The sequence below is a fragment of the Dermacentor variabilis genome, chromosome 4 (assembly GCF_050947875.1).
Source record: "Dermacentor variabilis isolate Ectoservices chromosome 4, ASM5094787v1, whole genome shotgun sequence".
Lineage (NCBI taxonomy): Eukaryota > Metazoa > Arthropoda > Arachnida > Ixodida > Ixodidae > Dermacentor > Dermacentor variabilis.
In genome coordinates, this window is record NC_134571.1 from 135,065,567 (window position 1) to 135,088,074 (window position 22,508).

Sequence of the window (22,508 nt, forward strand, 5' to 3'; positions counted from 1 at the left end):
CAGAGCAAAATGTTTGACCATTTTTAGAAGAAGGTTGTACACAGATCTAAGAACACTATGCCCACTTGCCAGATAGCCCAAAAAATAAGAAAAGGCTTGCTAATTTGAGGCCCTGTAAACAGGACACCCATATGAGCCACAAGATGTTAAGCTCATTTTTATTCCTTGCCCCCTGCAGCTACGCACATTTTATTTCAAGCATGTTTGTTTCCTCGCCATGTGGGTTTTCTTCGAACCCTAGACAGCACTAAGCCTCACAGCACATGCATTAACACCAGGACGTGCACAAACTATAGTACAATGCCATAGATGATTATCTTAAGATAACACTCTGAACAAGAAAAGGAGAGAATGCCAAACCGGATTCTATCTGTAAATGTACGCATGCACACTCCAGTTTTCTACATCAGTTTCATTAGCACACATACACAATCAACACGGTTACTATATTATGGTAAAAAGGCTTTACATGAACAAGAACTAAAAGCTATATACAAGGAATCTTTGCAACTATTAATGCCACGCACACCGTTGCTTAGGAATTACAGCGTGGGTTAAAGAGTTTCTATTTTGCATTACCACAGGCGCTGGCGTCCATTTTTGTTGTGGAGGCACTTCAGATCACAAGCCCAGCCAAAAAAAAAATAATAATAAATAAAATAAAAATAAAAATAAAATAACAACCTTGCCAGGCATTTTCCTTAAACATAAAACAACTAATTCTTGCAGTTGCTAGACAACAAAAATACTCAAGGTGGTCCACTGGAAATTTACAGCGCCATGTTTGTGTGGCAGCACTTATGGGCTTGCATCTAAAAGCACAAATCAGAAGCGAAAGGTAGAAGTGCAAGAGTTTCTGAATGCAGTCTCACTAAAGCACACAACAGTTTACTCGTCTGGAGAGGGAACGACCATAGCAGGCAGTTCTCGAGGCATAGCAGGCACCAGATGTCACAAGACAGCCAGTCCAGAGTTGATGCAGGTAAGACACACCACAGCATTGCTGGGAGTGACACCCCTCACATGATCATGGTGGCACTTGGCTGAAGTTAAAATGCAACACTAGGTCACACGTATATGTACAAATGGAGACAGCTGGAGAGTAACACTAGTAACTATTAGAAGCTGCCTCTCCTTCTCGTCTTCACCATTCTGGTGGCCCAAAGCGATGGACCACCTTCTCTTGATCTGAAAGGTCCTTCTGTACTTTCTTGCGCATGTAGAAGATGGGACAGTCACGGCTGTAAGCAAAACACACAGCGGTCATTCGAAATCACAGTGCTTCATTGCTGCTTCACTGACAACTGGTTTAATGTAGTTATGCCTGAAAAATCCAGTGTACAGATCCACTCTCTACCAAATAAGGTTAAGCATCGCACATCCCCAAACTGGGATGCTTGCACTTTGCAAAACTACAGCAAAACCTCACTAATTCGGAAAATCATATAACTCGGACTCGTTCTCTGGCCCCGGCAGACGTATGAATTATTTAATGGCATAAAACTCCCCTTAATTCAGACGTGTTTGGCTGCACTGGTTACATTGGGCAACCCTTGGAGTGCAGCGAGCACAGAGCGACACAAATGTGCAACGCGAAAGAGCAAAAGCGGCACTAAACGAAGAGCGGTGTTCACATTGCCATAGGTATTAGTGGAAACCGTATGGCAATAAGAGGAATACCAGAAGACTTTGTACCTATTTGTACCTTTATAGCCTTTCTTCTTGCGTTCACCGCCACGTTGGCCTCATGCCTTTGATGATGACTGAAGTTTATTGGCGCAAAGCATCTAAGGCCAAAGAGCGCCAGGACATGTGTTTTGATTTAGCAAGATTGTGAGTTTAGACTATGTCCTAACGTAAAGGCTGTATAGAGGCCTACACGTAAGATAGACCTATAGATATTAGTGCATCAATTCCAAAATAATTACTAAAATAAACATAAGGCCTTAAATGCTTTGGCAACAAGCACACATGTTAAAATATTCTGGATTGTCCGAGTCCCTTGCTGTACAATTCTTGCTGACGCAAGAAGTGCGAGAGCTCAGACATACTTTTGTGCATCAGACCATATCTCACCTGTGAGGCACAATCTCATGGTTAGGATGGAATGAGATGATGTCTAGAAAGTTAACTTGTGCAAGACATTTAAGCACTCTTTTAAAGTTAAAAAGTGCATCGTCTGGTAAGAACATCGAGGGATGGGGGTTGGGGGGGAGGGTGTATATGGTGTGAGTAGAGTTCCCTAAAATGAGCCACTTGCTCTCGGTGAAGTTCAGGACATTGAATGTGGACATGCAGGATGGTTAGGTTCTCACCACAGTGTGTGCATGTCGGCGGGTCACTTGCAGTCGAGAGGTATTTGTGTGTCTTGTGCCTTAGTTTAAATCATTTGCGCTTAGTTTTCCAGTCAACACATGCCTTCAGAACGTCGTGGTCACCATCCATCACTATGTTGATAGCGACCACGTTTTCGTCAGCAGCAGTTGTGGCAAGCAGTTGTTTCATTTTGACTCAGTGCTCTGCTACCACAACATCACAAACATGGCAGAAGCTGTTGAGGATGAAGATCAATCCTACTGTGGCCCAAAAACTGGCATCAAACCTGCCGACTACATCGTAATAGGCGAGTTATCTGCTGCTGACCAGCTTGCCGGCGAAAAAATAATCAGGATGTGCATGCAATAGTGAAATGCATGTCTCCACAGAAGACAGAGACCTTGGGTACCAGCTGCACTGTGAAGGAAGTTGCGAGGCGTTCATGGCCGAGAGGGCTAATCAGTCAAGAGATGACAAGAATTGCAGTTTCCGCACCACTTTTGCGCAAAATAGAAGAAAGATTTGCACACTCATTGAGAAAACAAAAGCCATTTGATGTAGAAAGCATTTGTTTATTTTTCTCTTGATACCTTTGGTGATTCGACACATGGTTAATTCTGACATCTCCGATTCACTGCAGAAGGCATCTGCCAAAACTCTATTGCTATGGAACGATGAACTGCAAGTGAATATTGCAAACGAGTTCTGCAGAAATCCTCAAGGTGAAGGAGAAAAACTGTCGTCCACCCAGGTGTAGCCCAAAGCTGCAAAGAATTCCCGCTGAACCCATCTGCCATATTCACTAACCCTGCTCCTCAAGTTGTCAATCAATTCGCCCTCCCCCTGCGATCTGCTGGCCTCCTGGCTCAACGTGAAGCATGAGCCATAGCCCAGTGAAGGTTGTTGGTTCCTGGTTTGATACCCGGATTAGCACATATTTTTTATCAACTGTGAAGCGTTCCTTCAGAGATACCCATGTGGTTTTCCATTGCAGCCTACCGTACAGCCTACCGTACAATATACCGTACTATGAAAAAAGGAAAAAAAAGAACTAGCAAAATCCTTATCACACCACCCACCCACCTGGTACAGAGCACCTCCTCATGAAGGCTCCCCGAGCAGCGCTGGCACTGGGTCCACAGCTGCGAGAACTTCGACTCAAGGCTGCTCAGGTGGTTCACCTGCACCACACAAACACGGGTTATGCACCACCACCTCCTCATGAGCAACAGCTCTGAGCACAAGCACTTCTTCTTTGCCCACTGTACTCAGCGTATCAAAAAGAAACTTTTCTCTGCCAACTGCTCTTAGGTAAGGCCTTGATACTTGAAGCCTTAACAATTGTTCCTGTACATAAGAACAGCTGAGAAGAACAGGTGTAGGGAATTTGGAATAACCAACACGACAACAAAGGCACTGACCAATAGCATGCAGTTTGTAAAAAAAAAGAAAGGAGGGAAGATCTGTGACTTGGGCCAATACCGTGCATAGACACTAGAGAGGAGTGTCAAGCAAAACCTAACAGCATGAATGAAGTACTTGCACCAGATTGGTATCAGCTAAACCAATTGCATGCTTTCACACTGGCATGCATGCAAGTTGTGACAAAGCCTCATGCATTTCAAGAGTGGGAATCAGCAAAACGAACATCCAAACAAAGAAGAGAGCCAATCAGGACAGACAGACTGCTGAATGTTAACGTGCCAATTGGCCCACCAAGCTATGCTATTCACGCTTTGCTTTACATATAAGAAACACAATGCATAAAAGACACTACTCACCTCTACTAAGTAAATCTCAGCCTCCCTTGCCTTGCAGTGCTTGCACACAGCAGAATCTAGTAAAATAAAAAAAAGTTGATTATACTGGCTGCTATAGAAACTTCGCATATCAAGGAAGTGCTTTCAAAGAATGCAAAGCCTACAAAGTTCAGCAAACATGATTTAGATTACTTATATCCTCACTCAGGAACAGCTCAGTAATCCTAGATCTACTAACATATGTAGGAATATGAAATGATCTACTACTTTACAAATGCTTTTCACAGACGGTTCAACATGTCTGTTTATCACAAGTTAGAAATATTTTCTTAGGAAGGAACATGCGAGTACATTTGCAGCATTACTTTGGTACTAATAGAACAGTTGAATTGCCAAAATTCTTGCACACAGGAAATGACTGCAAGTGGTGCAAATAAAGCTTGATTTGTGCATGAGCAGCAGTCCCTCACAGCAGTGAAGCTCTAAAGCTATTGCATGCGTCTTGTAGGAGGTCGCAGGTCTCCTTTAGTGTTTGCAAGCTATCTAAGAGATGCAAAGGATCAGTGCACCTAAACACTAGCTTACTTTCAGGCTATGGATAAACAACTGGGTTTCTTTGTCTATGAGATAGAAAAGAGTAGTATTTTCAAAAAGCAGCAATACAAGCAACACAGTGTCACTTTAATTCCAATTTTACACTTGCCATACTGCATATACTTGCCACGTGGAACTCACATATGAAGCGTGTACTATAATACGGTAAATAAATCCTTGCCGACACATTACTGTTTTGTTACGTTTCGCAGTCTTTCTTGCTCTGGAAGTCCAGTCCTGTTTATTTTCCCATAGGATCATTTGTATTAGCTTCCTGTTCGTTATGTTTCCCTTCTCGGTCACAGCGCCACATTCGCAAGATGCTGTCGTGACCTTCGGTACCTTGTACACTTACTTTGGTATACATGGCTGCGAGGAAACTGAAAAAGACTGCAAATGCTCGAAGAGAAGCTATTATTATTGGACAGTTGGCCCAAGTGCACGATGGAAATCACAAGATTCATTGTATGAATGAGATGAAGGGAAACAGAGACACTTGATTTTTGTTACTCACAACCATATAATGGCAATAGGCAATGAAGCCAAGGGAGGCATAGGGCCAGTTAGCTGTGGTTGAAATTGAAATATAGAAATTAATGAAAGAAAGGGAAATAAAAGTTAATGGAAAGATAAGTTGTTGCTGGTGGGAGACGAACCCACAACTTTTGTATTATGCATGCATTGCACTACCACTTGTGCTGCAGCGACGGACAACAATCCATCCACTATCTTGGGCATTTATTATGGTAATGAAAATATCTTGTACAGTTGAATCTCGCTAATTCGAGCATGCCTGAATCGAACTTTCGGTTTATTCGAACTGGCGCTGCGGTCTCTTCAAAGTCATGTGTATTTCAATGGGCGAAAGCGCCCGGTAATTCAAATGCACAAGCATTTGCAACAATTAATTCAAACATACTGCACCCCAACAATGCTCTCAGCAGCGCACCAAATCACGCGGCAGTGCCTCTGACCAGCATTTCTCTAACCCCGCCACAGAGGAAGAGCTTAGGAGGGACCCCTCAACGCCGCACATGAAGAAAAAGAAAACCGTGGCGAAAATTTGTGTGCAGGCGTGTGCAGGCGCATGCCACCGATTACTTCTGTAACGACAGACTTTCCGGACCCCCCATTTTTCGGACATCCCCGATAATTCGGACGCCACGTACCACAGAGAGTCAATGTATAAGATCATCTGAAATTTTGGACCCAAAACAACCTTCGCCGTTCGATTTGCCGGACTTTTTACTATGATCGCATGTCCGAAGTGGCATTAATGGAAGTCACCACCCCCGTCATTTTGATTATCGCACCGCCTCGAGCCAGTGCTCTCGCACGCAGATTAGAGCTGTGCACGGGCTCGGGCCGGCCCGAAAGCCCGGACCTGGTCCGGCCCGCGGGCCGGGCTTGGGCCATTTGGAGATTCTCTTACTCGGGCTCGGGCCGGGCCCGGGCCAGGCTTCTCATGTCTTGGACGGACCAGTCGGGCTCCCCGATGTCGACTGCGTACCTTATGCGAAAGTATGCTTGTCGTCTCGCATGTAGGTACAGCAGGAAGTGCAATGTATTTATTCATCAAAAATGGAATCTACAGGGATGGGAGAAAAGTACAAACGCTAACAAAAGGCCAACGAAAGCTAGTGGAGGCTCGGAATGCGTTTTTAGTTCTACCAAGTACCGATGCTTTGGAAAAGCCGCCGCTTGCAGGCGCCTCTCAGTAAAATGGCTGAGAAGGGAAGCGTTTGGGAAGTGAAGATAAGTCTGTGTACGGCGCACGCAGGGTCACCTTTGCCACACATACAAATTAGCCAAGTGGCGGCGGCGTATAGGGGGCTTTTCCAATGGGCAGTGGTATTGCTTGAAGACTGGTCGTTGACCGAAGTCGTCAGGAAGTACACGTCGTCACTGCCCATGCTAGAAAGGTCACTGTTTTCTTTCAGCAGCACCTTAGAAATGGTCGGCGTGGGCCCAGGCTGGGCCTTAACCCGGCCTAAGGCCGAGCCAGGCCAGGCCGGGCGAACTCAGGCTTCTTTAGCGTTGGGCCAGACCGGACCGCCTGTGGTACTGTAGGGCCCGGGCCGGTAGCAGGCTCAGAATTGCAGCCCATGCACAGCTCTAACGCGTATCCGCTGGCAGCCGTAGCCACACCACGGCAACGCTAGGCCTAGCTACTTGCTGTTCGGTGCCGTGTTTTTCATTAAAACAATTCGCCGCTGTTAGCAATGGCGCCGACTCCGCCTTTGCAATCCTCGTCAGTGGCTTCGGAGCGCGGAAAGAATAACGCGTTGCATAATGGCGGTTTCCGAAAGTCAGCTTCGCCCCGGTACAGCATTGTTACGCGGTGAAGCATACCGAAAATTCGAAGGGGCAGTTATCACGGGATGGTGTTTCATTTAACTATACACGCGTGCACCCGCAGTCTCTTATCACAGTACGAGCACCGATACGCCTAATAACTGACTATATTTGTAATACGTGTGAATTAATCTTGTGGAACTTCCTACTCATGTGTTAGCTCAGTGCACACGCACCACTGCAGGCAAGTCCTCCCTTCAATTAGCTTCCTTTAATTCTAACTTCTTTTAATTAGAAAACATTTTCGAGCTCCTTCGAGCTCGAATCATCGAGATTCGACTGTAGTAGAGTTTTAATCGAATATTGAATCGAATATAAGAAAATTTAACACAAACTTTTATGCTACCAAAGGCCTACCACATTATTTAACGGGACTCTTGCTAGCTATCAGTAACTTAAGCACCTGAGAATTGAGATACATGGTATGCTCTCTCTTTATTAAAGGGAACACAAAATTAGTATGCCAGCACTGACAACAACTCGGTTCGTATACAGCTGAACCCACTTATAACAATCTGTTGGTAATAACAACCACATTTCAGTGCATTAGCGATTTTCCGACCCTGACGATTTAAACTGCTTGCAGATATAATAAATATTTTTAAAATTGCGACGTTGCTACAACGAATGCTTCGAACCCAGTCACAGTAAAAAAAGGAAGCATGCAAAGTATGAAAGCACAGAAGCATGACCAAACTGGGCGCACGACAGCACCTGCCCCACTCCAGTCAAACTGCAACGTTGACACAGCCTTCAAGATGAGCGAGCGACTGCCGCATGCGGATTTCGGAAGTCACGAAGAAGGTCACTCGCATTTAGACAAACCTAAAGGGAGGTGGAGGCATACCGCATAAATAGCATGGTGTAATATCGGATGCCACGATGGCTGCACTCTTGTTGTTGCGCAATTGTCTGTGAGGCACCACACGCACTATGCCTACTTCAACGATTTCTTAACGACCATCTATGCTCTTTCACCATGGGAACAATGGCCGCTCAAACATTTCTGTCGTTGCTGTCTATATTCATGCGGCTTAAGTCGGTGCGCTGCCACCACACAATGTTGCCAGGGATAGGCGGTTACCATTACGTTATCAGGAGATCACAGTTCGGTGACGCTTCGTTTACATTTTACAGACTGGTGACAACGGTTCGCGGTCACGTTATACCTTTCGAACATTGAATTTTTTTTTGCCCGAAGTGACATAGGTAACATTATTTAATGGCTCTTGTGTGGCTGACGTGGAGTTGTAATGCAGAGACCCCGATGTCCAAGATGTCACAGTAGTGTCTGCGGTCGACTAGCCAGCAACTAACGCGAGCATGCATACCAAGTTCGTCTGTGTGTTTGCATGTGGCTAGAAAGCTCCAAACTGTGCGAATCTGCGTGCGTGAACTCTGAACTTGTGTATTTGGTGCAATCGGTATGCCTTCCAGTGGCTGCTGCAAACACTTGTGCCGTGTACCATGTTGAAACTCTACTAGTAGCTCGACGTCAGTGTAGTGCTGAAAACGTGCGAAGCGAAAGACTGCAACTCCACTTTAAAAAAGAATGCGGCCAGGGCATCGTCCTAGTTGTCCGGACTGCACCGTGAGCCATGTAGTTGCCGCCTTTCATTGACGGCTAGCAAATTTAACGAAAACCTGTGCGTTACACTTGGGCGACACTTAACAACGTCCTAAACCCTCAACTCGTGTTGCGCAGTGGTGCAATAAATGGCAAATGGTTATGAACACTGATAAAACTGTTTCCATGACAATGACGAAGAAAAAAGGGCCACTAAATTTTGAACATCGCATTAATAACGTACCACTACGTAAAGTGCATGGGTATCGATACTTGGGCCTATCAATAACTTCAGATCTTAGCTGGTCAATGCACATTCGGAATGTCACCAAAAAAAGCTACGAATAAACTGTTCTTCCTTAAATGGCCACTCCGTTGTTCTAACCCCAGCACAAAGCAACTCGCATACATCACCCTCATTCGTCCTGTTCTTGAATACACCAATATAGCCTAGTTTCCGCATGTGAAAAATGAAGCAGCCGTTAGAAAGCGGGCAGCGCGAGACTGTTCGGTTTATCTTCAACAGATACCGTCAAACCGATTCCCCAACGGAACTGCTGCATCGCGCATGCCTCTCAATGCTGAACAATCGAGCAAAGGTACATCGCTTGAAATTTTTATTCTTACCGCTCCACAATTGCTTTAATATTGATTCCTCAGCCTTTATAAGTATCAACCGTTCCAGACACACACATCACAAACATGCTGTCACACTTCAGCAATTTTCGTGCAATAACAACACGTTTTTCTATTCCTTCTTCTAACTCGCAGTGCGCGAGTGGAACAAACTGGATCCGGTAATTACTATACAGAGCTCTTCTGAAATGTTTGTGCAGCTAGTAGAAGAAACACTACTCTGGCCAAACGCACAATGAATATTTTTCCTGATATGACGTCATCATTTTTTATATTGATACCTTTTTTTCAGTGTGTATGGTTACACTTGGTTCTGAATACAGCGCAGTCCACTTATAACGATATCGAGAAAGACAAAAAGTATGATCGTTATAACCGATGATCAATATATCTGGACTGCAGTTATTAAAAAAAAATTTTTTAAATAAACGCGGAACATACCTTTGCAGCTCCGAACTCGAATTCGCTACTTGTTCTAAAGAATAGATGATGTAGAAAGTAGGCCGTGAAAAACAAGCTTTATTTCTAGCGCCAATGACCGTGTCAAGGGTTAGGCGCGCCGAAATAGTCCGAAATCTGCACTTGCTTTTGCGGCAGCTTCAGCTTCACAACCGCAGTGTGCATGGATTCCAGCTGCTGCGCGAGCACTGGCGGCACTCCTTTAGCATGCATAAAATCAATTAAAGAGTCGATCGATGACAGTGCACTTTGCGTGGACATCGAGGTCGGGATCAAGGAGCCACTGTCAATCTCTTTGTCACTGTCGCAGCTGCCGTCGCCACCGTCGCACGACTTTGCCATCTGTTGAGACAGCACATCTTCGGCAATTGCCTCGTCGGTGACCTCATCGCAGAACGAGGCAGCACTGTCTGCAGTCAAAAACTCCTCCTTCGATGCACTACTTCTGTCACCAGTAGGAACGAGCTCCCAGAGCTCGGTTATGTCAGTGACTTCCACCGTGTTGGTCTCAGTGGGTTGGGGAAGTTCGTCCTTACGCACAAAGCCCGCCTTTTTGAAGCAATTCGTGATAAACCACTGGTAAAGCGCCTCTTCAACATCGGCGTACAAAGGGTCTCTAACCTTTTCCGCTGATCGGCATGGCCGCTGATAGCTTCTGCCTTCCCAATCGCGGTGCTCCCGGTTTTCAAGATGGTTGATATTGTTAACTGGGCGAGCTCATACTTCTTCACAAGGGCGCTCACCTTGAAGCCGCATCGAGAGCCCGGCCAAATATCCATCTTCGTGTCAAGCGACACAGCTTTGCGCTTTGTCAGCGCCATCTTTGAACTGGGTTGAACCGTTGGTTGCATGCTGCTTCGGTGGCGTCAGCCTGCTTTCGCAAGAGAGGGACGCGGGATGGGCGCTGCCGCGCTGCTTTGCTTCTTGCTTTTTTTTTTCTTTCTCTCTCTTTCGGAGCGACTGTGGCCAACGCGCATGAAGCAGCTAGCGCCATCTTGTGGCGCGCTACACCTACTCAGCTATTCTCCGGTGCGCAGGCGGGGCGGGAAGCGCTGCGCGGTAATGGCGGCAGATACGAACTTACGGAGGTAAGCATCGCCTCGTCTCAACATCGTTTCAGGGAATTAAGCAACGCAAATGTTATGATTATTTGGCATGGAAAACGCCGTCCAGACGGCAAAATTTTGATCGTTATATCCGATATGCGGTGAATAACCTATCGTTATAAATGGTTTTCTTCCCCCTAGACCTAATGCATAAAATGACACTCTCATGTCGACCCATCATTATAACCGATATATCGTTATATGTGGTATCGTTATAAGTGGACTGCACTGCATATGTTAAGCGCCTTATTGTACCACTTGTTTTATGTACGCACACTGATACACAATAAAAATTCTACTGCTCGCCTATTTGTGTGTAACTTTCGTCGGACTTGCACTGTAATTATTTTAAGCAGTCGATTGTACCGCTCTGTCTCCTGGTATATTTGTTTAATCCAAACTCTGTACCAACATGTTACTGTACCCACCCCTGTTACAATCCCACCAGGGATTGACAGTATCTTGAAAGAAAATAAAATGATAAGTACATCCCGTTGCTAACGAAGTCTTTTTGCATCGTCATTCCTCACTTGCTGGTGGTGGCAGCGCATGCCTGACTGCACGTACTCGTGCGCTGCAACAATGGGTCGATACGAGATCGACAAGACGCTCACTCCGACGACTGACCGTCTATTGTGCGTCACCGAAACATGTTTATCATACCAGGGCCACAACAACGCAACCGAAGAGCGCGAGTTGTACTGCGACAGGCTTTCTTGTCGATGGCACCAACAAAATCAGGGTGCCGACTATCGTTCGACCAAACCCCGTGCGATCGGCCGTCGAACCGACAATACAATAGCGACAGCGTCTTCACTTGTATAATTTATCGTGCTCAAAATGAGTCAAATACACCTGCCAAGTTGAAATGCATAAGCTTTAACCCTCTAAAGCCGTGCCCATGAAGTTTGAGCCAATGTCGATCCTGTTCAGCGAAGGTTAACCTGGCGCCGTCAAGTTCGTTCACCTGCTATCGGTGGACATGAACTGAAATGTAAGCAGTTAGGTAAAACGAAACTGCTTTTAATGTTCAGTTCTGGCCTTAGCGATTTGAAATCAACTACACTTCACTTCGCACAGCGGGTACACAATAAGCGGTAAGCAGCGACACAGCGCTGTGCCAACATCTGTACGTCACCGTACCTGTAGGCTGTCGGCCGCATTCGCTACGCATATGGGTGGGCCTGTACATGTTGCTTTGCCGACACATTTTTCAATTTCCTTTGCGTCAAGCGGCAAACGAGAGACTGTATTCGGTATACAGCAGCATAAACAACCGCCTCGCTCAGTTATACCAATGCCGTGTGAGCGACAACACCCGCGCATTTTCGTGGGAGAACAACACGGCCTACAAATGAGCACTTATGCGAGCACATTTTTCTCTAATAATGTTCTATGGCATGCCAAAACTGCAAGTATGATGGAGTTAAAGAAAAGCGAGAATGAGTCAATTAACAGACCGTAATATATGTCACAGTTGCCGTTGTTTAGGTGGTTCAACCGCTCATATTGACTCGTCTCAAGGTGTAACAACACGGCACATATGCGCAGATATGCATGTTTTGCTACGTTTTGACACTATTTCATCTCAGCGATGCACCTTTTCCACAATATTTGACGATGACAACGATCTGTGGCTGTAGACGTCGACGTAAACGAGTGCACCGCTTTGATAAATCTGATGCAAAAGGCTGCACTCGAATACTTCTTGAGTATGCAAAATGTCTAAATAATGTGTAACAAGAATACAAAAAGCGATGTCCAAGTGCGGAAATCAGTGACAAATTCCAAGGCAGCCGTGTCGCCTCACAGAACTTCGTGTGCCTTTATTGGCTGCACAGTTTGCAGAACAGCGCACTCAGGCCTGCTCACCCAGTAGTCGGCGAGTGCTACACGGCTTCCAGGAACGACATGCTGTCCCAAAGAAGCCATTAATAATGACTTGCGATCCACAAAACGTACAACCGATGCACACTCAACGTGGGCGCAGGTAGACAAATCAACTGGCGAAAGCCCCGGGACCCTTCCAAAACGTTTTCAGCGGCGTGCGACAGAGGGCAGCACAGGGAAATGAAACAGGCAGATTGTCTGCACGTGTGCCATGCAAACCACTTCCTGCTCAATTTAAAAAAAAGAAAAGGAGTGCTTTACAACAATAGGGTAAATACCGTATTCAAACATTGTGAGATACGGTTATTGCTTAAAAATCTGCCTAGGGCGGACGCAAAATAGTTGTTTTTGATGAGAAATGGCATAAGCTCAATGCCCTCCCCCCCAAGGTCTACTGAGACAGACACTGCCACTAAAGTGTCGTGCTGACTGGTTAACTGCGAATTATCTGGCGAATGCCAATTTTAGGATCAAAATAGGGAAAATCAGGGCCCATAGACATGCATAGGTGCCGGCCGGAACCTTTGGCCAGGATCAAATTAACCGAAAAATATAATTAACAGAAGTCGAATTAATGTAAGTCTACTGCACTTATGGTCACATTACGATAATGCAAATGCACTGTGCAAGACTTCCATCCGCTATGCTACCCAGCTCTATTGCAGGAACATTTTCTGTTGCAGTCACAAGAAACAGTACTTTGCATGGACAGTACGCACTCTGATCTTCCAGCACGGCCCGGCAACCGATGCAGGTGCTCTTCTTCTTCGTGAAGGCGGCCAGGGCACCAACCTTGGAGTGCACCACGGTCTTGGTCCGTGTGTGGTCGCCGCCTGCAGTATGGGACATAAGAAAATGAGAAAGAAATTACTGTTGGACCTCAATATAGTGAACATGAATATAACAAATTATCAGATATAGAGAAGTGAATGCAAAATGTTTCTTGACAAAGTACCATATTTACTCGCACAATGATCGCACTTGCGTAATGATTGCACTTCTGAATTTTGTCGTCAAAATTTGATTTTTTTAAAGATTTCCCATGTAATGATCGCACCCCGAACTTGCCGCAGCAATATGTCGTGTGCCAAGTCTAGTTAATATTGATCGTGCTTACCATCTGTCGAATGCTACACTAACGACTCTTCAAGACAAACCAAGCGGTCTACACGCACCAAACATTCTTAAGTAGATGCCTCATTTCATTACTTTCATCACTTTCCGCACTTCCATGACTAAAAGAAAGCTGCAACCAAACTTGCCTTTATTATGTGTAGGCTTTATAACGGTTGTGGTCAGCAACAAAAAGGTGCCTTTCGATTCTTCTCATCTGCACTCGTGGGCACGCAACAAATCGCGAGCGGCAACGATAGTAGCCACGTTTACAGTGATACGTTAAAAGTGTACCCTGTTCATTCGCCGACACTTGTAACACAGCTAAAATATTCACCCACCCTTAGCAGCAACGTGCCATATCAGGATAGTAGTGAAGACAGATGCCGCAGTTTCCACAGCCTGTCAGCCATGTGTTTCTATGTCACTGGCAGCTAAGCGCACCCATCTATTTCTGTCCTCTCAAAGTGGACATGGCTATGTTATTGCCGCGAACTTGCAGATTTTAAAGATATTACTGATTACAGATACGGAAGAAACTGTTTCAATGCACGTAATGTACTCACGAGAAGAAAAAAGAAATCGTGTTCGGCTTGCTCCAGCGGCTGCCACTTTTGTTTTGGTGTTCCGCAGCAAATGCAGGATGAAAAAAAAAATTTTTTTTCTTCTCGCGGGAAACTTAACCCGTGTAATGATCGCACCCCTGATTTTCCGTCAATTCTTCTGACAAAAAAGTGCGATCATTATGCGAGTAAATACGGTATAAATACGGTATGTGTGTAATGAATCTATGCCTACAATTAATAAATTATATCACAAAGGTGTCTTCATCTCAGATGCAACTATGTTGCAAAGATGTTGACTGTACTTGCATCACTGAAAATGCAATGATGCAATTATACATAGTTTCCTTAGATACAGGGCTAGTTAGAAAAATAAACCACAAAATAATTTTTGCTTAGCTGATTGCCCCTCTATTTTTTTAAGAAAGGACTGTGGATGTGCAATGTGTGTTTCTGTTGTATTTTGTTACAGAAGTCCAATTTATTGGTGATTTACTATAAGCACAGCTCTGTTGTTTTCTGCCCTTGAATTTTATTTTCAGACTGCTTTACCTTTGGAGTTCTGAAAACAATACCTGCACTGGAGACTTCAGAATTTTCTATGCTAGCTACAATGTAAGCCTTCAGAAGCTTACCAAAATATGCACTGAGTGGAAGAATGGTGGGATATTTTAGCCTGTGTCTCAAGCAAGAACAGGTTTGGTTTTTTTCTGTTTATCTCATCAGCAGGTAAGTGCAGTTTCACAAGTATCTGCCCTCACAGAACAAGGCAATACTGTGAAGGTGCGCGAGTGTGGACGTTTGATTGATGGACTGACTGATTGGTTGGTGAGTATTGATATAATTGCAGAGAGTTCCAATTTGCATTTGACCAGTTAGGGATATACAATGTGCTGCCATATCTAATCATACAAAATCGATACCAAATTATGGGATTTCACGTCTCAAAGCATCACACGAGCTACGAGAGATGCCTTAATGGGGAACTCTGGATTTATTTCACCCACCGGGGTTTTTGAACCTTCATCTAAATGCATGAGTGCTTTTACATTCCACACCGCTGCGAATGCAGCAACCGCGGCCTGGAATCGGACTCGTGAACTCGTGCCCAGCTGCACAAAGCCACAGCCACTTGAGCACACAAGGGTTCTTATGTTTCAGCACCTTCGGAATGCGATGCAGCCACCATAGCTAACAAATCTGCCGTTGTAATGTACATGCACGGCGGAACGCGTCAACAGTGCAAGAACCATCGCGACTGGCAGGCGCACTCACGCAGCAGCACGGACTCTGCCTTTGCTTCGCCAAGGATGGGCTCGAAGATGCGCATCAGGGGTTTGCTCAGCTGGTTCTCCAGGTAGTACTGCGTGTCGATGGGCACACTGTGCTCCAGCACAAACATGGGGTCCTCCGACTTGAGGTAGGCAGCCGTGCCCTTGGACGCCGCCACAATCACGTAGGGCACACGGTCACCCAAGTTCGGAGCGCTGCCAGCATCTCGCTTGCGCATCCTGTGTAGAGATACACAGTTTCATGAAATTTCGGACAAGTGAAGAAAAGAGAAAGAGATAACGTGGGAAAAAGAAACATTCTGCAAGATTTGAAAATATTAGAAAGATATATTTAAAGATATTATAGCAATACAACTAAAAATCTGTCTGTCAGGATTGTGCTGCTTCTACTTATGTGATGCCTCCCCCACATCAATGCCCCATATATGGCTTGTAAGGCATCTTCAAACAAACAAATAAATGTCAAACTTCCGAGTGTACACCGTAACATGTGCAAAGTGTCCATTTCTTTGTAAGCCTTGGGACCAGAAGGACATGTCAAAGTATCGCTGTATCGTACGTTCAACTGGCTCCTACCACACTCCAACTCGGTTTGCAGCAACACGGAGCCTTCTCGAGATTGGAGCCAGAAAGCCGAGAAAGCCGAGATTGTTGCACTACCCCAGTCAAACATTCAGCTGCTTCCAGTGCAATCAGACAAGCCATGTGATTGGGATGTTCCCTCAGATCTTGGTCGCACTCTCAGCTTGAAGGCGAGTGAACTCCTGAGCACTCTGAGCTGGAGCGGGGCACTCTGAATGAACCAGCTGAATGTAAACTGCACAGTGACAGCGCTTAGGGCGCTTGAAAGCGACCAATCGAACATGCCATTCAAAATTCTGTTTTAGGTGCATGTCATGTGGCCAGAGTCATGTGGCCAGAGGGTCTGCCCTAGGAAATGACAGTGTGAGGGCTCCCAAATTTTAGTCGCAGCAAGCAAGGAAATTCTATGGAGCCTTTCCCTGATAGAATGAAACTTGAAAGCCAAGCCAAGTTCCATGAGGAACTCACTGGAGTAATCTATCTATTTCAATTACAAGCAACCGCTACTGGTGCGATTCTTCTTCTAGTTCTTCGGGCCTTCTTTTGTGCAATTGCAGTTAAAAGCTAGAATGACACTACAGGACGGCAAGCTTCCTTTGAAGCCAAGGAATGAGTTACAAAGCGTAGCTATAAAGAATGCCGCAAGGATTCGTCAGTCTCTCAATTCGCACGTTTTCGACCTCCATGAAGTCAAGTGCTAATTTCCGCCTGCAAGTCCACTCATTCATAAAGCTGTTAAATTAAGCTTTTGCAGACTCTCAGTGAATGATACCATGACTGTCCTTATTGTCATATTTCATCCGTAAAAGGTTTCGTCACATGCCTTGCAACAGGCAAGCATAAAAGCTTGCAGCTTGGAAAAAGGAACTCTGGAGATATCACATAGCATACAGCATCAAAAATGCCACACGTACCAAGCAAAATATATTCTCTATTTTCTCCTTTTTTTTCAGTGTACCTTAATATGTTAATAGAGACCGACAGTCTTTGTTCTTCTGTTTCTTACAGCAACAAAATAAAAGAGAGAGAGGGAGACAACTGCTTGTCTTTCTTTACAAATTCTTCACTTCTGTCAGGAGTGCTTGCAACTCTACTTGCCACTGTTACATAGCCACCAAAGAAGAGCGAAATACAGTAAAATATCATTGATTCGAAATCTCTTAACTCGAACTAATGGATAATTCGAACTGCTCTGTTGGTCCTAGCAAAGTCTTATGTACAGTCGCCGACTGATTTTCTGGACTGCTTCGCGGCACCGCCACTCTCCCCAAAGACCATAATGTATAACAACTGCCGAAAGTTCGGACACCTTGCAACCTCTCGTCTGATTTTTTGGACACTCCTTGAGCCAACTCGATCGAGAGCACCATGCACCGACTCTGACCGGTGCATGGTTCGACTTGCTGAAGGCCATTTTTGTTTTGAACGGAGCCTCCTAGCTGCCCCACGAAGTGGCGCTACTGCAAATCCCCGCTCATCATCATCGTTCATCCTGGTTCGATAGAGTGGTTCTACAGTAGTTCCAATTTCAGCTTAGTAAGCCATGTCAAGACAATCCAGCAGCTGATTTGTTTCTTCGCTCACGATGCTGCGAGTAGGCCACGTTTTTCGTTTGTGTGACTGGTGTCGGCAAGGTGGTGTTTGCTTTGAGTGCTGTGTCGAGGTTCGGGTGATCCAACACGGCATACGGAAACATCGCGTCAAGTGTCTAATGGCGCCGACAGTGCCCGCGCAGACTGCGCTGGGGAATGCCGGCAAGCGGGTGCCAGGAGGCCAAAGATTTGTCGCCTTCCGATGTGCTCCCTACTGACGCGGAAAATGTTCTGCCGAGACCTGAGCAGTAGTTGCATTGCGATTCCGGACACCGTCTCATTTGACAGTTTCACAGGTGCTGACACTGCTTTACTGACATGCACAGAGCTCGACAACGGCGAGATCATTCGTCAGGTTTCTGCTGCACCGCCGGACGATGACTCCCGGGTCGGAAGATGACGCACCATATGCTACGCTGCCGTCGCATGCGGAGAATGTACAAGCAGTGACTGTGCTTTCAGCCGCCTATAGTGACCATACGACCCTCTCAGAGATTCAGGCTTATCTGATTGCGCGTAAACGGAACAGCGTGCAACGGCGCATTCACGATTTCTTTAAGACTACTGCCGAGCCTGAACAAGTGCGTGGAAATAAAGGATTTCATTTTTTTCTTCGTAATCTGCTTTTTCAGACACCTGTCTATTCGGACATTTTCGCAGTCCCCGTGAGGTCCGAATAAATGGTCGGCGACTGTATTTGAATAGAGAGACACTCCCATGAATTCGAACTCCAAAAACCACACAACGGATACTTCGAAAAAAATTATTTCGAACAAAAATCCATGGGACGTTTTTTATAAAAACCTGAGCCAAAGGCGAAGGTTCTATGCGTTGCTACCTACTGTGAAGTTGTGCGCAGTAAAAATCATGAAGAAAGACGCATGGGAAGCTGAGACCGAACCAGATCAAGAAGAGTGTAGTGTGCCCTTCTTTCCCAGCCGGCTTGGAAGGTGCAGGGAGGAGTCTCCAGCGCACGTTTGATCCCATTACCGGGTGCTCACCTATGCCTGTTCCCCGCTCCCAGCACTCAGACTTTATACGGAACCCAAGCTTCTTTCGTGATATGTTGTTGTGCACTGACGAAGCAAAGATAAGATTTTTCCTACGCGAGCCCAGTGTTAGTTTTGGTTTTGCGCAATGTACAACACGACTGATCAGGTGCTGTATTTAAAGGAGCTCCCCTTAATTCGAACTCCGGTTTATTCGAATAAATTTCCAGGCCTCTTGAAGTTTGATTTAACGAGATTCTGTGATACATTCTCAAAAGTTATCTCGTCGTGCCAAGTCCCAGGAATTCCATTGCAACCTTGCTTTAACAGTGAGCAACGACTTCAGACCACTCAACAAGCAGTCACCAAACTCACCGGTGCGCCAATTCCACGTGAGCCTGCTTGGCAGCATACTCGCCGTCGTTCTTGGTGAGCTCCTTGGTGATGACTAGCTGGGAGATGTCCACTCGGTTGCAGAGCAGGTCCGATATTGTCTGCTTGGCAAATTCCACTGCCCCATCGGGGTCCCTGCACAAAAGGAACAGTTAATGCTACCACAAAAGCGACAAAAAGGAAGAGAGAGAGGAAAGAAGAAAAAAAAATAATGAATGTTACCATATTTACACAATTCTAAGACAATTGTTGTTTTACACAGAAATGAAGCCATAAATTAGCTGCGCTTTACAAGTGGACGCAACCGTGTTCACAGCGTCAACAGCAGCTTAAGCACTGAGCCAGTGCCATCACCATTGTCATCAAAAGATGGTGACACAGTAAGTTTCTGCGTAAGTTGATGACAATGACAAATCACTTTCATTATGAAAGCTCATCCAAAAGAAGTAATTTTACACCGCAAGCTGGTTGCAACAGATCCACAATGCATATTATTGGTGTTCTGAATACTTGGGTGCATAGCAGGATGCAATGAATACGCTTCGGAGTGAATTCATAGCTTATTTTGGCAGTGCAATAAGACAAGGCTTGCTTGTACTCCTTTGTTGCACTGCCAAGATAAGCTATGAGTACATTTAGCTACTGTACAGTTCTCTGTGTTATCAGTTCTGAATGCATAAAAGTTTCTTCTCTTGCAATGTACATTCTACTGCATCAGATGTTGTGCAATGCAGGGGCGTGATTACAAAAATCATGAGCCACTCCACTCTGTGAAGGCGGACGACCAGCGAAGCTGTTTAGCACATGACATAGATGTCACACAGAATTTTGAAGAAAGGCATGAACTCATTTACGATGATTTTTATATACAATTGCATGGACGACAGGACTGCCATCCCGAGGAGCCGGAGGAAACTACACACGCGTGGCGTTTCGACGAGACCGCCATCGTGGGAGAGTGGAAGGAAAGTAGATACGCAAGCGCTTGGAACGTTGACAAAGAGACGGCGGTGCGAACTTAGATGTGGCTGATGCGGGTCAAAGTGTAGTATCTGTTCTTATCAGCTTAATATCTGATACGGGTTTTATATGGACCCAAGATATTACACATATTTTTGCAAGCTGGTCGGCCCACGGTTTTCGCACATGTTGAACAAAAATGTGCAGAACCCTAGCCATAAACAGCTGCACTGTAAAGTAAGACACATGTACAAGAGGACTGAGCTCAAATATATATTAAAGACTTTTATGCCCTTTCATTGAGTACACATTTTCCCCTTAATCTTCCTGATAAAGTTTTTTGAAACAACAGGGGCAAACAGCTTGTGCACCCTAAGAAACCCTATCAAGACCACGTTCAATGCCCTCACCGATTGATGAGGATGCGCTCAAGACAGGTGTTAATGAGGTTGGCCACCAAGGGGCAGTTGTCTCGTCGCACCGTCTCAATGCCCTTGCAATCCATCTTGTCGTACGTCTCTGGCCGTGTGTACAGCAGGCCTGCATAGCGCTTCTTGTTGATCAGCAGGTACGGGTAGTACACCTGAGGCCAGCAAAGGAAAGGCAGGAAGGACAAGAGGGATGCTATTTTCATCACTCTATTGGAGCAAACATCCGGGCAGCTCATGAAAGAGTCAACATCAAAACTTAATGCAAGTGAGAGAGGAAGCGAGAAGTGAATGAAAAGGTTGCAGCAAGCTATGTACTCACATACAATAGAACTTAGTTTGTGTGTTTTGGAAAAACACGCAAAAAAAAAATTTACTAACTGTGAAAACGCATGATCCAGTCACTAAAAAGTTCTACAGACTCTACTATGGTTGACATCTGTGTAATGCGAAGTGTTGCAGCACGAGACACCTATGCGTGCTGGCCTGGTGCAGCCCAAGATGCACATTGTCGTTTCAGGACAGCGATGGGAAACAGAAATGAAATTGGGCCGGTGGGTAACACTGGAATACGATGCCACGATGCTGCCAGAACGAAATAGTATGACATTGGCTTAGCACTGCCTGCTGCAGCAGTGAACGGCAGCACGTTTGGGTTATCGCCTAATAAATGTGTGCAGTACGCTTCCTAGGACACGTCCGCTGTGAAACAGATAGGCGAAGAAGCTCATCGCAATGGGTTGGTGGCAAGAGCTGTGAATGGTAACGTGCGATGACCTGCAAGGTCATTTTCTAGTATATAAATAATAAATTGAGTGCGTGGCAGCATTTTAACATGACACAGGGATGCAAGTACTGCAGAGAAGTTGCCAATACAGGCACCCACTTCTCTAGATCGCACCTTTTCTCTTTAGATGGAATACTGTGGACGGAAAACATAACATAATATCACAGTTTGGCGATAAGCTAGACGTTGGTACGGAAAGATAAGTGTTTTCAAGGAACGTATTAACCGGTAAAAAAGAAGTGTAACTGTATTGCATCATATTTTTCGTTCTCGATCGCACACACTGGCGCCATGAAGTCGTACAAAACGGGATCGTATCAACAAGCTTCTGTACATGATGTAACCACAGACAATTTTGCAGGCAAGGCACAAGAATTCCTCATAATATTATCGCACATGTGTATGTGTACCCTTCCTACATCTTACGGGAATGCATACTACAGTCGAACCTCGATATAATGAATTTGTACTCACAGCAAAAAAACTAGATTAGATTGATTAGATTGGAAATTTCATTAGTTAGAGGTTTTAAAGTTTCAGCAGTAAAAGTCAGTTCACAAATTTCTAGAACATTCCTGGTGGATAGACAGTTTTAGAATAGCATAAAATGCTTGCGTTAGCGCTAGTGCGCCATGCAACGCTAAGGCTAAGAAAGGCTGCACTGCATGGCACAAATTAGTCCTTTAGAAGAGCGGAATGGAGTGAAACGCTAACGCTAACGCAAACATAAACGGTGCCATCCAGACGCGGTTACAGCAAACATGAACAATCTTTCTCGTTAAGCCTAATGCGCTGCTAATCGAGGACGTATCTTGAAAACAACGCCTATTTGTAATCTTTATGATGTTGTCGAAGCATCATCCCACAGATCTAAACAAACATGAGCATTAGTGGGGAATGAATGAGCGGAACAGTGCAGGCCGATGACTTGACAGATCCGAGTCGTTGGCCTGCACTTCTCACTTTCACTGGCGCCACCTGTTGCTGTACACAGGGCTCTCCTTGCGTGCGTTAGCATTCAACGCTAAATCCCAAATAAAGTGTACGTACGTAAGAGATCCAGCACCGTTTACATACAATGCATGCGCAGTGTGGAGCACGCAACGCAAACAATTTGCGTTTGCTG

The 22,508-nt window shown here is 45.3% G+C and overlaps 1 protein-coding gene and 1 pseudogene across 1 annotated transcript in view; one reads left to right on the forward strand and one right to left on the reverse strand.

The window, feature by feature from the left end:
• Positions 1 to 668: 668 nt before the first annotated feature.
• The window catches only part of PolD1 (DNA polymerase delta 1, catalytic subunit), an 82,039-nt gene continuing 60,199 nt past the window's right edge, over positions 669 to 22,508 (reverse strand). Inside the window, exons 14-20 of the mRNA XM_075690387.1 lie at positions 20,578 to 20,750; positions 19,190 to 19,342; positions 15,635 to 15,870; positions 13,403 to 13,516; positions 4,098 to 4,153; positions 3,400 to 3,497; positions 669 to 1,241 (exon numbers count right to left, since the gene is read on the reverse strand). Coding sequence (XP_075546502.1) covers positions 1,145 to 1,241; positions 3,400 to 3,497; positions 4,098 to 4,153; positions 13,403 to 13,516; positions 15,635 to 15,870; positions 19,190 to 19,342; positions 20,578 to 20,750 — 927 coding nt within the window. The 3' untranslated portion in view covers positions 669 to 1,144. The remainder of the gene's footprint in view (positions 1,242 to 3,399; positions 3,498 to 4,097; positions 4,154 to 13,402; positions 13,517 to 15,634; positions 15,871 to 19,189; positions 19,343 to 20,577; positions 20,751 to 22,508) is intronic.
• LOC142580600 (U2 spliceosomal RNA) lies at positions 20,226 to 20,386 on the forward strand (annotated as a pseudogene).